At 42.1% G+C, this 17,012-nt stretch overlaps 1 protein-coding gene across 29 annotated transcripts in view; it reads left to right on the top strand.

The window, feature by feature from the left end:
* ULK2 (unc-51 like autophagy activating kinase 2) overlaps positions 1–17,012 on the top strand; it is a 59,343-nt gene that overhangs the window by 26,965 nt on the left and 15,366 nt on the right. For 9 of the 29 annotated variants that reach the window (XR_015147825.1, XM_086358583.1, XM_086358601.1 and 6 more), the window contains 4 exons: positions 1,011–1,182; positions 11,079–11,139; positions 14,526–14,663; positions 15,637–15,782. Coding sequence is in view for 27 of the 29 variants with exons in the window: in XM_086358583.1 (XP_086214709.1) it covers positions 1,011–1,182; positions 11,079–11,139; positions 14,526–14,663; positions 15,637–15,782 (517 nt within the window). In the remaining 2 variants the exon portion in view is untranslated. Of the gene's footprint in view, positions 1–609; positions 669–1,010; positions 1,183–10,500; positions 10,673–11,078; positions 11,140–14,525; positions 14,664–15,636; positions 15,783–17,012 lie in introns of those variants that run through there. The other 20 variants (XM_086358588.1, XM_086358586.1, XM_086358607.1 and 17 more) reach the window with 9 other exon arrangements.

Genomic DNA, 17,012 nt, shown 5'->3' with positions numbered 1-17,012 from the left:
AGGATCTATTCAATATATTCATATGCTTTTCTTTTTTTTTAACTTTATTTTTTTTAGAAAATTTTTTTAATTTTATTTTATTTTTAAACTTTACAATATTGTATTGGTTTTGCCAAATATTGAAATGAATCTGCCACAGGTATCCCCATCCTGAACCCTCCTCCCTCCTCCCTCCCCATACCATGCCTCTGGGTTGTCCCAGTGCACAAGCCCCAAGCATCCAGTATCGTACATCGAACCTGGACTGGCGAGTCGTTTCATTCATGATATTATACATGTTTCAATGTCATCCTCCCAAATCTTCCCACCCTCTCCCTCTCCCACAGAGTCCATAAGACTGTTCTGTACATCATATTCATATGCTTTTCTTCCTTTACGGTCCTATCTTCCGCAAATCCCTTATGATTCTATCTTCCACAAATCAACTCCTTCCTCTGACAAAAAAGAAAACAAAAGGAACACACCCACACCTGTAAGGCTTTCTAAATCTTTCTTTCTGGAAGTGTCAGTAATTCCCTGTGCTTATACACAGTTATCCTTACTGATTTAGTTACTTTTCTGTATAACATAGTCTCTTGTTTTCCCTTTCATGATTTTTCTTCATTGGAGATTGAAAACTGTGTGCAGAATGTCATTCAAGTCCCTGGACATTTTGTTTTAGTCATTAGGTAAGCAGGTGTTGAGTATCTGCTTTGCTAGGCCATGAGCTGAAGCGGGGATGGGACATGGTACAGATTCAGAGCAGACCTTTCAGGGGAGGCAGACCTGTGCACATGATAAGAGGTGTGATGTGTTTTAAGTATCACTTTTGGGAAACATTTTAGACGGTGTTATGCAAACACACCTTAAACTGTGCATCTCTAAGGGAAAGGTTTTCCAAAGAGATTTTTAAAATCTTCAGTGGAATTGAACTCTGTGCCACTTTCATGAAAAAAATATTCCTTAGTCTAATGGCTGTTCTGACTTGCATTTTATTGAGGCCACTTTTAATTTTATGTTGTTAATTTTAGTCCCTTCCAGATATGCAGCATATTCAGGAAGAAAACTTATCCTCCCCACCATTGGGTCCTCCCAACTATCTCCAGGTGTCCAAAGATTCTGCCAGTACTAGTAGCAAGAACTCTTCTTGTGACACGGATGACTTTGTTTTGGTTCCACACAACATCTCGTCAGACCACTCATGTGAGAATCTTTTCTGCTTGTACACATTGTATTTCTGAATTTACTAGACTAGCATTTTTTAACCTTTATGTCACGCTCTTGTGTGTACGACACCTTTCCAGATGGACATTTTATTTAGTTGATGGAATTCCCAGAACTATATACTTACGTTCCTGTGACGGTAACCTTGGATTTTGAAGGTAGATGAAAACTTTGCAGGAAATGACCTCAAATTCTGTTTGTATCCAAACAGAAAGGAGTGGCAAAGCCAGCAGAATGAGAGAAATTAAATTTAAGGAAAGGATACAAAGGAAGACCTCTTTTGGAAAAAATCTGAGAGTCAAAGGGTCTTATAAACAGTCTGGCTGTGCTTCAGGAGATGCTGGCCAGAGTTCAGGAATGAGCTTCATAAACACACAGGAAGGATGTTTTATAAAGGAAGCAGAATCCAGGCTGCCTGAATCCAAACCAGGATTCTGTGGAGTAGTGCAGGGCACTGGGAGACCTACGAGAAGAAAAGTTAGATAAAAAAGAAGGAACCAGGGTTTGGTTGCAGAGGAGTAGGATCAGAAGAGCTGGAAACTTGAAGACTTTAATGATTGACTAGTATCAGGTTGACTGTGTGCATATGTAGGAAGCTGGAGAAGTCTGTGTCAAGAGGTCTCAGGATGTTTGTCAAATTCATATTTAATAGCTGCTTACATTAGCCCTTTGCTAGCTGTCATGAAGGCTGCGACCTCAGACCAGACACACTTTAGGGCTGCTTGGCTGGGGTAGGGGAATCATGCACAGCATGTAATAGCAGGTGGCAGGTTCTGACCAGAGCACCGAGAGCTGGGAGTAGTTGCCTTTAAAAATCATCATGTGGGGTAGTTTTATCCTACTGAAAAAGTAATGAAAAGTTTTAAATTGTGAAATATTTCAAACCAAATAATACAGCAGATACTCAAATTGTCTACCATGCTAATTTTATTTATGTCACCATTTTGCCATGGATGTTTTAGATGTCTTTTTAAAGGTATACAGTGCTGTAGGTACAGCCAGAGCACCTGGCCTCATTCTAATCTTGCCAGAGATATATTCTTCTTCTTAATTTATATTATAATTCTAATATGCCTGTATCTAAGAAAAATAGTATTTTTGTGATATTACAGTTTTAAGTAAATGTTACATAGAATATTTGTTTCTATGGTTTGCTTTTTTATTCCTATTTTTGATGTGTATCTACATATATAGCTAGGTATGTATCTAGTTCATTTTAACTTATGAACTTTATATTAGTAGTACAACTGAACCGTAGTTTATCCATCTCCCTACTGATTGTGACTTGGATCATTTCCATGTTTTTACTGTTCAGAATGTGTGGTAACAGATGTCCTTGTGCCAAACTTTTCTCCAGGTGGCTGTAGGTATGTACAGCTTCAGCTCTGTAAAATGTTGGTACAAGCAAGTTGTAGCCTATAGCCACTAGCAGCAGTGTCCTATCATGCTGCCCCAGTAGTACCATGGTGCCTTCTAGAGATTTTCATTATTTTTTCCATATTTAACTTTACCTGGAACTAATTTGTGTAGATGATAAGGGTTCTATCAGTTACCCCAGGATTATTTATTGAATGTTCTGTCCTTTCCTCACTGATAGGCAATCCCAGACTTGCCCTATCAGGCTTATATAAAGGATTTGTTTCATTGTGTGTGTGTGATATGGGGTCAGAGGTGAAGGTGAGGGGGCACCCAAGAATTCTGTGGAATCACCCAGGCTATTCTCAACCCCTTTCCCCCCATGTAGTTTAATTTTGACTTGAAAATGCTACAAAAAAGCCATTTGGGGATTTTGATTCGAATTGTGTTGATTCTCTAAGATGTGTTCAGTGACAGGATCTTTACAGTGTAGAGTGTAGGAGGGTTCCTTTCTCCCACACGCTCTCCAGCATTTATGATGTGTGCTGCTGCTGCTGCTAAGTCGCTTCAGTCGTGTCCGACTCTGTGCGACCCCATAGACGGCAGCCCACCAGGCTCCCCATCCCTGGGATTCTCCAGGCAAGAACACTGGAGTAGGTTGCCATTTCCTTCTCCAGTGCATGAAAGTGAAAAGTGAAAGTAAAGTCGCTCAGTCATATCCGACTCCTAGCAACCCCATGGACTGCAGCCTACCAGGCCTCCATCCATGGGATTTTCCAGGCAAGAGTACTGGAGTGAGTTGCCATTGCCTTCTCTGTTATGATGTGTAGTCTTTGTGATAGGAGCATTTCAGACTGGCGTGAGGTGATTACCTTGTTGTGGTTTTGATTTGCGTTTCTCTGATAATTAGCCACGTTGAGCACCTTTTCATGTACCTGTTGGCCACCCGTATGTCTTCTTGGAAACCTCTTTTACCTGTGCAACCATTGATGTTAAAAATGATTATTGATGATATACCTGGATTAGTGCCTACCACATTCATTACTGTTTTCTATTGTTGTCCTTGATCTGCCTTCCTGTTTATCTTCTACTCTTTTTCTGCCTTTTGTGGTTTTAATTGACCATTTATTAAGGTTCTATTTTCTTTCCTTTCTTGGCATATCAGTTATACTTCTTTTTTATTTTTTTGAGTGGTTGGTTTGTCTTAGATTTGCAGTATACATGTGTAACTAATCCATTTTGAAATATACCATACCATTCATGAATATTGTAGGTATCTTATAATAACAAGATAACCCGAATTCCTTCCTCCCTGTATCTTTGTTGTCATTAATTTCACTTATATATAAGCATACACAAGCATATACATATATACACACATACACACACACACGCACACACAGACACATACACACACATAGGGCATGGAGGGAAGCACACATAACTAAGTACGTCGTTGCTGTTGAACAAACTGTTACCTATTAGATCAGTTAAGAATAATCAAAATAAAAGTTTTCGTTTTACTTTCACTTATTTCACTTCTTTGGTGCTCTTCCTTACTTTGTGTAGGTTCAGTTTTCTGATCTATATTATTTTTCTTCTAAAGAACTTCTTGCAAGGCATATCTATCAAGCAACAAGTCCCCTCAATTTTTGCTTGTCTTGAGAGTCTTTATTTCTCCTTCATTTTGGAGAATAATTTTGCAGGGTATGAAATCCTAAGTTGGTAGTTTATTTCTCTCAACACCTTAAGTATTTGATTCCACTCTCTTTTGGTTTGTGAGGTTTTGGAGAAGTCTGTGCAGTTCTATCTTTATTTCTCTGTAGGTGTTTCTCTCCTCTGGCTTCTTTCAGAATTTTTTCTTTATTTTTGATTTCCTAGAATTTGCAAATGACACGCCAGTGTGTAATTGTTTGGGGCATTTACCCTGCTAAGTGTTCTCTGAGCTTCCTGGATCTGGGGCTTGATGACTGACATTAATCTGCAGAAATTCTCATTGTTTCAGATAGTTCCTTCTGGTCTTCTCTCTCTTCTCCTTCTGGAATCACCATTCTGTACATGGTACACCTTTTGTAGTTGTCCCACAGACTTTGGATATTCTGTTCTTTTTTTTTTTTCTTCCAAGTCTTTATTTTTTGGTTTTCAAGGATTTTGTTGAAATAATCCTCTGGCTCAGAGATCCTTTCTTCAAACATGCCCAGTCTACTAATAAGCCTCCCAGAGACGTTCTTCATTCCTGTTACAGTGTTTTTTATCTCTAGCATTTCTTCTTGGTTCTTTCTTAGGATTTCCATCTCTGCTTATATTCCCCATGTGTTCTTATGTGCTGTCTGCTTTTTCCATTAGAGCCCTTAGTATATTAATCATTCGGAGAAGGAAATGTCAGCCCCCTCCAGTATTCTTGCCAGGGAAATGCCATGGACATAGGAATCTGGTGGGCCACAGTGCCTATCATCATCGTTTTAAATTCCGGGTCTGGGAAACCCAGCATCCCCACTGTGTCTGGTTCTGATGCTCTGCCACTTCAGAGTGTATTTTTTGCCTTTGATATGCCTTGTACTTGTGTCTAGATAGCTGCATCTGATATATCGAGGGCTGAGGTTGGGTAGGTAAGCACTGTCCACAGGCCATTAGAGCTTTGGTCGTTAATGATGTGGTGAGGAGGAGGCAGCCCTGTGGTTAAGGCTCTGCCTTTCATGGAGTGCAGAATTGGACATGACTGAGTGACTTTCACACACTTTGATGGAACCTGAGCCTTTGGTCTGTGAACTTCAGAGCTATTTCACATTTCTTCTCTTGTCTGAGGTGGGACAAGGTGGCTGAAGGGGCCTGGAGTTGGGGGTTCCCCATCTCTAGGTCATTGAGGCTCTGAGTTCAGCCCCAGTTGGTGAACTCGGGTTAGTAGGTGTCCCTTGAGGACTGGCCTTGTTCCACAGAAGCCCCCTCCCCAGCTCCAGGAAGGAAAGTATCTTTCTCCACATTTACTGTGGTAAGTCGGCCTGGGCTCTCAGAGGTCAGTCTGACGGCCCTGTGCTCCTCCTATGACTGCGTCTCCCTGAAGTTTTCAGCTTTCAGAGCTGTCTCCCCCAAGGGTCCAGCAAGTTGTCAGTTCTCACTCAGGTGTTCCTGCCCTGGCTCTGGTTTCCACAGTCTTTTCGGTTGATGAGTCCCTTCTCAGGGAAGCCAGTCCTCTCTGTGTTTGCCTGTTTCTGTAGTCTTAGGGACATCTCTTCGCCCAGGGTCCTCCTGTCTCCTCTAGAGCCAAAAAGAGTTTTCACTTGTCAGGATGGAAGGGTGACTTCCAAGCTCCTTACATGTGAAATCAGGAGCTGGAAGTCTCTGAAGGAAACATTTAAAACGTCTGTACAACTTAAACAGTACTAATGTAACACATACCTGAGCATACTTCTGATTTTCTTAACCTTCTTTGTCTGATTTTGCATCTTTTTGTTGTATTGCTCTACTTTTAGGAAAGTTTCCTTAATGTTCTCTTATCGATGAAAAGTTAATAAGGACTGTTCTACTTGTTACAGGTCAAAGCACAATTATATGGGGGCTGTACATCAAATGACATGTTGCTAGCTACACAATCCAGGCCTGCATGTAAAAAGCCAGTGGTGGGTTGTTGTGATGACCCCTTACAAGATTAAGAGGGAAGGTTATTTCCTAAGGAGGTCTGGTTAATGCAGGTGCAAAATACCCACTAAAAGGAAGGGAGGAGACCCAAATGAGCAGAGAGAACTTTTGTTTAAATTTCTAGTGCCTTGCCATAAAATATGAATTTTATTTCATTAATCTTCTATTGGGTTTTTCACTTATTATGCTCTCATCTTTTCAGTTTTTAGAACTTCTTTTTATCTCCCTCTCAGTATTGTTATTCTTATTTCAAGATGTACTGTTTTATCTCTGAACACACTTCAGATCAGATCAGATCAGTTGCTCAGTCGTGTCCGACTCTTTGCAACCCCATGAATCGCAGCACACCAGGCCTCCCTGTCCATCACCAACTCCCGGAGTTCACTGAGACTCACGTCCATCGAGTCAGTGATGCCATCCAGCCATCTCATCCTCTGTCGTCCCCTTCTCCTCTTGCCCCCAATCCCTCCCAGCAACAGAGTCTTTTCCAATGAGTCAACTCTTTGCATGAGGTGGCCAAAGTACTGGAGTTTCAGCTTTAGCATCATTCCTTCCACAGAAATCCCAGGGCTGATCTCCTGCAGAATGGACTGATTGGATCTCCTTGCAGTCCAAGGGACTCTCAAGAGTCTTCTCCAACACCACAGTTCAAAAGCATCAATTCTTCGGCGCTCTGCCTTCTTCACAGTCCAACTCTCACATCCATACATGACCACAGGAAAAACCATAGCCTTGACTAGATGGACCTTTGTTGGCAAAGTAATGTCTCTGCTTTTGAATATGCTATCTAGGTTGGTCATAACTTTCCTTCCAAGGAGTAAGCGTCTTTTAATTTCATGGCTGCAGTCACCATCTGTAGTGATTTTGGAGCCCAGAAAAATAAAGTCTGACACTGTTTCCACTGTTTCCCCATCTATTTGCCATGAAGTGATGGGACCAGATGCCATGATCTTTGTTTTCTGAATGTTGAGCTTTAAGCCAACTTTTTCACTCTCCACTTCACTTTCATCAAGAGGCTTTTGAGTTCCTCTTCACTTTCTGCCATAAGGGTGGTGTCATCTGCATATCTGAGGTTATTGATATTTCTCCCAGCAATCTTGATTCCAGCTTGTGTTTCTTCCAGTCCAGCGTTTCTCATGATGTACTCTGCATATAAGTTAAATAAACACGGTGACAGTATATGAACTGTCGAACGAACTCCTTTTACTATTTGAAACCAGTCTGTTGTTCCATGTCCAGTTCTAACTGTTGCTTCCTGACCTGCATACACATTTCTCAAGAGGCAGATTAGGTGATCTGGTATTCCCATCTCTTTCAGAATTTTCCACAGTTTATTGTGATCCACACAGTCAAAGGCTTTGGCATAGTCAATAAAGCAGAAATAGATGCTTTTCTGGAACTCACTTGCTTTTTCCATGATCCAGCGGATGTTGGCAATTTGATCTCTGGTTCCTCTGCCTTTTCTAAAACCAGCTTGAACATCAGGAAGTTCACGGTTCACATATTGCTGAAGCCTGGCTTGGAGAATTTTGAGCATTACTTTACTAGCGTGTGAGATGAGTGCAATTGTGCAGTAGTTTGAGCATTCTTTGGCATTGCCTTTCTTTGGGATTGGAATGAAAACTGACCTTTTCCAGTCCTGTGGCCACTGCTGAGTTTTCCAAAATTGCTGGCATATTGAGTGCAGCACTTTCACAGCATCATCGTTCAGGATTTGGAATAGCTCAACTGGAATTCCATCACCTCCACTAGCTTTGTTCATAGTGATGCTTTCTAAGGCCCACTTGACTTCACATTCCAGGATGTCTGGCTCTAGGTGAGTGATCACACCATCATGATTATCTGGGTCGTGAAGATCTTTTTTGTATAGTTCTTCTGTGTATTCTTGCCATCTCTTCTTAATATCTTCTGCTTCTGTTAGGTCCATACCATTTTTGTCCTTTATCGAGCCCATCTTTGCATGAAATGTTCCTTTGGTCTCTCTGATTTTCTTGAAGAGATCCCTAGTCTTTCCCATTCTGTTGTTTTCCTCTATTTCTTTGCATTGATTGCTGAAGAAGGCTTACTTATCTCTTCTTGCTATTCTTTGGAACTCTGCATTCAGATGTTTTTATCTTTCCTTTTCTCCTTTGCTTTTCGCTTCTCTTCTTTTCACAGCTATTTGTAAGGCCTCCCCAGACAGCCATTTTGCTTTTTTGCATTTCTTTTCCACGGGGATGGTCTTGATCCCTGTCTCCTGTACAATGTCACGAACCTCATTCCATAGTTCATCAGGCACTCTTATCTATCAGATCTAGGCCCTTAAATCTATTTCTCACTTCCACTGTATAATCATAAGGGATTTGATTTAGGTCATACCTAAATGGTCTAGTGGTTTTCCCTACTTTCTTCAATTTAAGTCTGAATTTGGCAATAAGGAGTTCATGATCTGAGCCACAGTCAGCTCCTGGTCTTGTTTTTGCTGACTGTATAGAGCTTCTCCGTCTTTGGCTGCAAAGAATATAATCAATCTGATTTCGGTGTTGACCATCTGGTGATGTCCATGTATAGAGTCTTCTCTTGTGTTTTTGGAAGAGGGTGTTTGTTATGACCAGTGCATTTTCTTGGCAAAACTCTATTAGTCTTTGCCCTGCTTCATTCCATATTCCAAGGCCAAATTTGCCTGTTATTCCAGGTGTTTCTTGACTTCCTACTTTTGCATTCCAGTCCCCTACAATGAAAAGGACATCTTTTTGGGGTGTTAGTTCTAAAAGGTCTTGTAGGTCTTCATAGAACCATTCAACTTCAGCTTCTTCAGCATTATTGGTTGGGGCATAGACTTGGATTACTGTGATATTGAATGGTGTGCCTTGGAAACAAACAGAGATCATTGTGTCATTTTTGAGATTGCATCCAAGTACTGCATTTCGGACTCTCTTGTTGACCATGATGGCTACTCCATTTCTTCTGAGGGATTCCTGCTCGCAGTAGTAGATATAATGATCATCTGAGTTAAATTCACCCATTCCAGTCCATTTCAGTTCACTGATTCCTAGAATGTCGACATTCACTCTTGCCATCTCTTGTTTGACCACTTCCAATTTGCCTTGATTCATGGACCTGACATTCCAGGTTCCTATGCAGTATTGCTCTTTACAGCATGGGACCTTGCTTCTATCACCAGTCACATCCACAGCTGGGTATTCTTTTTGCTTTGGCTCCATCCCTTCATTCTTTCTGGAGTTATTTCTCCACTGATCTCCAGTAGCATATTGGGCACCTACTGACCTGGGGAGTTTCTCTTTCAGTATCCTATCATTTTGCCTTTTCGTTCTGTTCATGGGGTTCTCAAGGCAAGAATACTGAAGTGGTTTGCCATTCCCTTTACTTAATTATATACATTTTAAAGCTTTTCCCTGTAAAATGTTTAGTTCTTTCCCTCCAGTTTGTTTTAGAGTCTAGTTTTCATTTAGATTCTTTCTTTGAATGTTTGGTGCTGGTCATGTGCTCATAATTTGGAATTAGCAATTAAGATGTTATTTGAAAGCTTCGTGTGTGGCAGATCTTATGGATAGTGAGTCTACACTGGGTCATCAGCCTGAGTCATTGTCACAGACAGCTTCCTTTTTGAGGGACTGCTCAAATCCCTCAACAAAGACTCAGCCATTAGGGATGTTCAATTAAATTTCCAAGTTTAAAGTCACTTGAAAGGATTCCCCTCTGGTGGTTATGTTACCAAGCTGATACATGATTAGTTAGTTTTATTTTTGATTTCTAGGGATTGTTCTTTTCTTCTTAGTTTTGTTTCACAGTGATATATGATTCCAAACTCAAAGCTACAAAATGAAGAGGTGAACTCCAGCTTCTAACCCTGTCCCCTCTGCCCTGTTTTCTCCATTACCCTTGGGCAACTGTTGTCTTTAAAACTAACTTCTTTGTGCCCCTCCCTTTATCCCGTTACTCTGACTTATTTTCCTGTTATACATCTTATCACTCCCTGCTACTGTTAACCTTTTTTCACTACTAGTGTAAGCTTCCTGAGAGCAGGGACAAAAATAAATGTATTGATATTCCTCAGTTCCATGTAGGGCCGTTCAAAGGGAGGTTTGTGATTATTTTTTTCCTTTTTGAGTATTTTGAGGTTACCATAGTTTATTTTATATTTAAAAATTTATATTATTAGTCAACACTGCTATTTCACATCAGCACATATGAATTATACCTTTGCAGCCATGTAAAGGTCACACAGGGCAGTGTGATCTGATGGGTGTAGAGGTGGTAAGGGATGAGAGACACTGTGTTCTGAGCTGCACTCTGTTCCCATAGATGGGTGATGTCTGAGCATGAAGACTGCCTGTGGCATCTGTGTCCAAGAGGTCCAGCTTCATGACATCTTGTTCAGCCACCCATGCAAGACCCAGGAGAGTGTCACGCAGGAGTGGGAATGCTCCAGCGTTAGAGTGAACTGGACTCGGGGTGCAGGCAGCTGTACTAGAAGGTGACACGCATGTTCTTAAGTCACCACACTCTGCAAAGTAGTAAAGCCCACAGTGTTTATGGCAAATTGGGGTTAGGAGAACAACACCCAAAACCTTTGTCGGTGACATGTGAAATGGAACATGGTAAAAACAGTAGTATGGATTTTGCACGAATTAAATGGTGGAGAAATACATACTTGTGGCAATAAGCATGACAGTTTACCTTGAAAAAAGGTGATGTTGGCAGCCTGTGAGTTCAGCTGGGTGCAGTGTTCCCTACTAGCTTATTGTTGCAAAATCAAAACATAAGCAAATGGTAAATTTGTATTGTGATCAAATTGTTTCCTAATAGTCAAGTTGGAACAATAAACACTTTAAGCCGGTGGTTTAGCAAAACTGATTGTGTTTTTCTCTTTTTTTCTTCAGATGATATGCCAATGGGAACTGCTGGAAGACGTGCTTCTAATGAGTTCTTGGTGTTTGGAGGGTATGTTTGCATGTGTTTCACTAAACACTTTTTCATGTTTTTTTGTGTGTGAGTAAAGTTACAGAACTCTATATTCTTGATTCTAAAATTTATTTTGTTTCACAATGGTTTCTTTAAACATTTTTTAAAATTGTAGTAAAAAAAATATGAGAATTTGCTGTCTCAACCATTTTTCAGTTTGAGTTCAAAAACAGCATTAAGTATATTCACAGTGTTTTACAATAGGTCTCCATATATGGTCTCCACTCGGACATATGGTTATACATTATGTTGTGTTTTTAGGTGGTTTTTGTATGTGGCATAAGAGAACGGTCTAGTTTCAATTTTGGCTGGTGGATATCTAGTTTTCCCAGCACTATTTGCTGAAGAGACTGTCCTTTCTCCATTGAATGATGTTGGCACCCTTGTCAAAGATCACTTATTTATAAACGCAAGAGTTTGTTTCTGAGTTCTCTGTTCTACTCAACTGGTCTGTAGGTCCGTCTTTATGCCAGTGCCACACTGTTTTGACTACTGTAGCTTTGTAGTATGTTTTGAAATCAAGAAGTATGCAATCTCTCAGAATTCCCTGGTGGTTTAGTGGTTAGGACTTGGCACTTTCAGTGCCATGGACTTGGGTTCAATCCCTGATTTGGGAACTAAGATCCCTCAAGCCCATGCTGCTGCTGCTGCTAAGTCGCTTCAGTCGTGTCCAACTCTGTGCGACCCCATAGACAGCAGCCCACCAGGCTCCCCCGTCCCTGGATTTCTCCAGGCAAGAACACTGGAGTGGGTTGCCATTTCTTTCTCCAGTGCATGAAAGTGAAAAGTGAAAGTGAAGTCGCTCAGTCGTGTCTGACTCTTAGCAACCCCATGGACTGCAGCCTACCAGGCTCCTCTGTCCATGGGATTTTCCAGGCAAGAGTACCAGAGTGGGTTGCCATTGCTTTCTCTGTCAAGCCCATGTGGCACAGCAAAAATTATAAATAAATAAAAAGCAGACTGAGACCTCCAATTTTATTATTTTCCATGATTATTCTGACTATTCAGGGTCCATGCAGAGTCCATATGAATTTTAAGATAGATTTTTTTTCTATTTATATAAAAATAGCCATTGGGATTTTGATAGGGACAGCACTAATCTGTATAAAACACTTTGGGTATTGCTGTTAACATCTTAATATTAAGTTTTCCCATCCGTGAATATGAGGTGTCTTCTTTAATTACATTTAACAGTGTTTTGCAGTTTTCATCATGCAAGTCTTTGATCTCCTTGGTTAGACTTATTTCTCAAATTCTATTCTTTTTGATACTAGTATCAGTGAGATTGTTTTCTTAATTTCCTTTCTGGATTATTCGTTGTTAATATATGGAAAATACAACAGATTTTTCTGTGTGTTGATTTTATATCCTGCAATTTTGCTGAGTTTACTAGTTCTGATGTCTTTTTTTTTTCCTTGCATGTAAAATCTTTAGTTTTCTACATTTACGATCATGCTGTCGGTGAAGAGATAATTTTATTTCTTCCTTTCCAGTTTGAATGTCTTTTATTTTCTTACCTAATTGCTCTGGCTAGGAATTCTACAATGAATAGAATTGTTGAAAGAGGCCGTTCTTAACTCATCCCTGATCATAGAGGAAAAGCTTTCTGTCAGTCACCATTGAATATGTTGTTAATTGTGGGCTTTTCATATATACCTTTATTATTGTTGAGGTAATTTCCTTCTATCCCTATTTTATTTAGTAGTTTTTGTCATGAAAGGGTGTTGGATGTTGACAAATGCTTCATCAGTTGTGATTATTGTGTGGGTTTTGTCCTTTGCTCTGTTAATTGTGGTGTACTATAAATCCTGTTTGGTCATTGTGTTTGATCCTTTTGATGTGATCTTGAATTTGGTTTGCTAGTATTTTATTGACGATTTTCACTTCAAATTTCATCAGGGATATTCTGTAGTTTTCTTTTCCTATAGTGTCTGTGTCTGGCTTTTGTACTAGGGTAAACTGAACTCATGGGATGAGTTTGGAAGTGTTCCCCCCTCTTCAATTTTTGGAAGAGTCTGAGTGTTGTGTGGTAAGTCTTTAACTGATAGAATCCACCAGTGAAGCCACAGGGTCCCAGATTTTTCTCTTTTGGGAGGTTTTCAGTTAGTGGTCGGAGAAGGCAATGGCGCCCCACTCCAGTACTCTTGCCTGGAAAATCCCATGGATGGAGGAGCCCGGTAGGCTGCAGTCCATGGGGTCGCTCAGAGTCGGACAGGACTGAGCTACTTCGCTTTCACTTTTCACCTTCATGCACTGGAGAAGGAAATGGCAACCTACTCCAGTGTTCTTGCCTGGAGAATCCCAGGGATGGAGGAGCCTGGTGGGCTGCCATCTGTGGGGTCATACAGAGTCGGACACGACTGAAGCGACTTAGCAGCAGCAGCAGCAGTTAGTGGTTTAGTCTCGTTACTAGTAATAGGTCTATTCAGGTTTTCTTTCTTCATGATCCAGTTTTGGTAGCTTGTGTATTTATAGCATTTATCTGTATATTCAAGGTGGCATTAGTTATGACCTTTCATTTATGATTTTGAGTCTTTTCTCTTTTATCTTTAGTTAATATCACCAAGGGTTTATCAATTTCATTGATTTTTATTTAAATAACTAAATATATCATCTCTTTATCTCTCTAATATTGTAACTAGGCAAAAGTGGGAGATTTTTTTGCTTTTTCAGAATTAAGGAAAGGCAAAAGAATGAAATCACTCATTCTTTCTTAAGGCCTAGTGTCACCCCTGGTGTTTCAAGGTGTGTTGTAGATTGAATTGAAAGTTATGTAAGGACATGCCATTTCTGAATTTGTGAAAAGCAAGGAAAGAAACCAGCTGTGCTGCACAGTGTGGATCTCACATGAGTTGTGTGCTGGGAGTCACACAGTATGTTTTTAGTCTTCATCAAAGTTCCAGTTCCTGAGAACGCTTACTACACTCATAACTTTTGTAAACATTCCAGGCATCTCTGCTCTTGAATTTCCTGTTTTTTTACCCAGCATAGTTTCCTAGAAGTATTTTTCCTCTAGATCACATAAGGAATAAGTCACAGAATGTAAGCAGATGCAGCTGTATTGCGCCGGCCGTGGGCCCTTCCTGTTGCTGTAGAGGGGTGTGTATCCCCTTCTTGTTGCAAGTCTTCCTCCTCAGTGTGTGTGTGCAAACCAGGAGACTTCTTGAAATGACAGGTGTGATGTATTCGGGTATATATATATATATATATATATATATATATATATTTAAGATCATTTCTTATTCACATTCAGATGTGATCACTTGGCTTCTTCTAGAATTTTCTCTCAATTATCACCAGTGGGTCAAGTGAAAGGAGAGTGGTCTCACTGGATTTATTTCCTTTTCCATGACTCATGTCTGCAGGCAGTGCCAGCCCTCCGTGTCCCCACACAGCACAGCTGCCCCCATTCCCGTCCCCACGCAGGTGAGGAACTACCAGCGCATAGAGCAGAACCTCACCTCCACTGCTGGCTCCAGCACAAATCTACATGGCTCTCCACGGTAGGTGGGCACTCGCCCCTTTCCCAGTTCCTCCACCTGTCTTTTAAAGTCCTTGTTGTCATTGAAGGTTCATCACTTTCCATAGCTGACTACTCTCTTACGTGGATGTGTGCTAGAGGTGTACGAAATTGAATAATGATAAATGTTTTTGTAGTGGATGTTTAAGCTTGGCCAGGTAATTCATATGGTGTGATACAGTGCTAGTGGTAAAGAACCCACCTGCCAATGCAGGGGGAAAGGAAATGGCAACCCACTTCAGTACTCTTGCCTAGAGAATTCCGTGGACAGAGGAGCCTGGTGGGCTGCTGTCCATGGGGTTGCACAGTGTCAGACACAAGTGAATCGACTTAGCATGCATACATGCATTGGAGAAGGAAATGGCAACCCACTCCAGTATTCTTGCCTGGAGAATCCCAAGGACAGAGGAGCCTGGTGGGCTGCTGTCTATGGGGTTGCACAGAGTCAGACACTGAAGTGACTTAGCAGCAGCAGCAGCAGCCGCCAATGCAGGAGACTTAAAAGATGTGGGTTTGATCCCTGGGTCAGGAAGATCCCCTGGAGAAGGGCATGGCAACCCACTGTAGTATTCTTGCCTGGAAAATCACATGGACAGAGGAGTCTGGCAGTCTACAGTCCTTGGGGTAGCAAAAGCGACTGAAGTGACTTGGCATGCATGCACACGTGCATGATACATTCATATTTGAATTAAGGAACTCTGGAAGGATACATTAGAAATGAACATAGAAGTAACCTTTTGAGTAGAACTGAGGAAGTGTTGGAAATTAAGTAGAGGGATCCAAGGTGGGAGGGAGACCTCACTCTGTAGTTTCACACACTTGATGTCTGTTGCATGCAACTTGCTCCGTACTTTAAAAAATATACTGCATGGCATACTGTTTGGAAGCTTTAGGAAAAAAGACGGAAATACAGTCCTGGAAGCTGCCAGCGAGGGAGTAATTGTCTTTCTCCCCAGATCTGCAGTGGTACGAAGGTCTAACACCAGCCCTCTGGGCTTCCTCCGTCCGGGATCTTGCTCCCCAGCGCCGGCAGATGCGGTTCCAGCCATAGGACGAAGACTCTCCACTGGCTCTTCCAGGCCTTACTCACCTTCCCCTCTGGGTAAGGAGAATACGTGGCAGTTGATTCCCTCCTTTTTCATGATGACACCTGTGACAGGACCCTCCCTTAGGAGCCCAGCTCTTGGTGGCCTTGAGTCCCAGCTGATAGGGAGCCATGTCTCTCCCTCCAACCCTCCACTGCTCTGACTGCTTCTTGAGGGTTTGTAAATCCATTCAGAGCACTGTTGGAAATATGATAGTATCCATGGGTCTTATGGATAAAAAGCATCTCTAAACACAAAATCAGATACCCTAGGTTAAAGCATATATAATTCCTGCCCTTCTTTGGTGCTAGGATTTAAGAGGGTTACAAGGCAGTGGTGTACATAACTGTGCCAGGCTGTGTCCACCAGAGGCCCTCCTGCTACAGGGGGCGGGGGCGGTAGCTCCTTCCCCCTCTCCCGGTCACTTTGTACAGCAGCAGGGGGAGCTCGGAAACCACCCCCAGGACACCCTGGGAGGCCACAGAACAGCAAATCCCAACCTAACAGAAAGACCCCAGACCACATTTTCAGGAAAACTGAGAGACAGAGAAAATGCTCCAACTTGAGAATACACATCGGAGAGGCCAGAGCAACTGAGATTGCAGAGTCTGAGAGAGACAGCCACCCAGCAGAAATGTTGGGGGAGCAGGACAGGGAGGGCCGGCGTACACAGACACTTCCAAGAGGAGGGCTGCACCCCCCATCACAGCTGCTGGAGGAAACTGAGAGGGCAGGGGGAGACACCTCAGCAGGAGGGAGAGCGAGAGACTGCGGCAGCGCCCAGGTGCCCCGCTCACAGAACAGGACCCCAGTGACACTTTGTCAAAAGGTTACATCAGCACTTGGCCTGTTGCAATGGTTTTAAAAGTATTTTTAGCTGAAAAATATTCTTCAAACAAAACTGTGGCTCTTCCTCATCCCCTCTGTAACCCTTAGGCTCTCCCAGTTCCAGGGGCGAGGCCCAGCCGCACTTAAGTCAGTGCCTCTTCTTTTTGGTGGACACGTGTCTCTCGTCTGCCGAAGCTCCCTGAAGCCTTCCCCGGCTCTCCCTCTGGTTAGTTTGGCTTCCCAGAGGTAGATGCAGAGAGCGTTCCAGAGAGTGCCTGGGAAGACCCTGCTGGAGATCAGGGAGGAAGCAGGGGCGGCAGGTGCCCTTCAGAGCACCTATGGGCCTGACCCCCAAGGGTGAGGGAGCGGGGAGGAGTGGGCAGGAGTTCTGAGGTAGTGAGTCCTAAGGAGACGTCCCC

The sequence above is a fragment of the Bos grunniens genome, chromosome 19, assembly GCF_055505025.1.
Source record: "Bos grunniens cultivar Pamir isolate PY7600 chromosome 19, Bosgru_T2T1.0, whole genome shotgun sequence".
NCBI lineage: Eukaryota > Metazoa > Chordata > Mammalia > Artiodactyla > Bovidae > Bos > Bos grunniens.
This window is presented reverse-complemented; position numbering and strand designations above follow the sequence as displayed.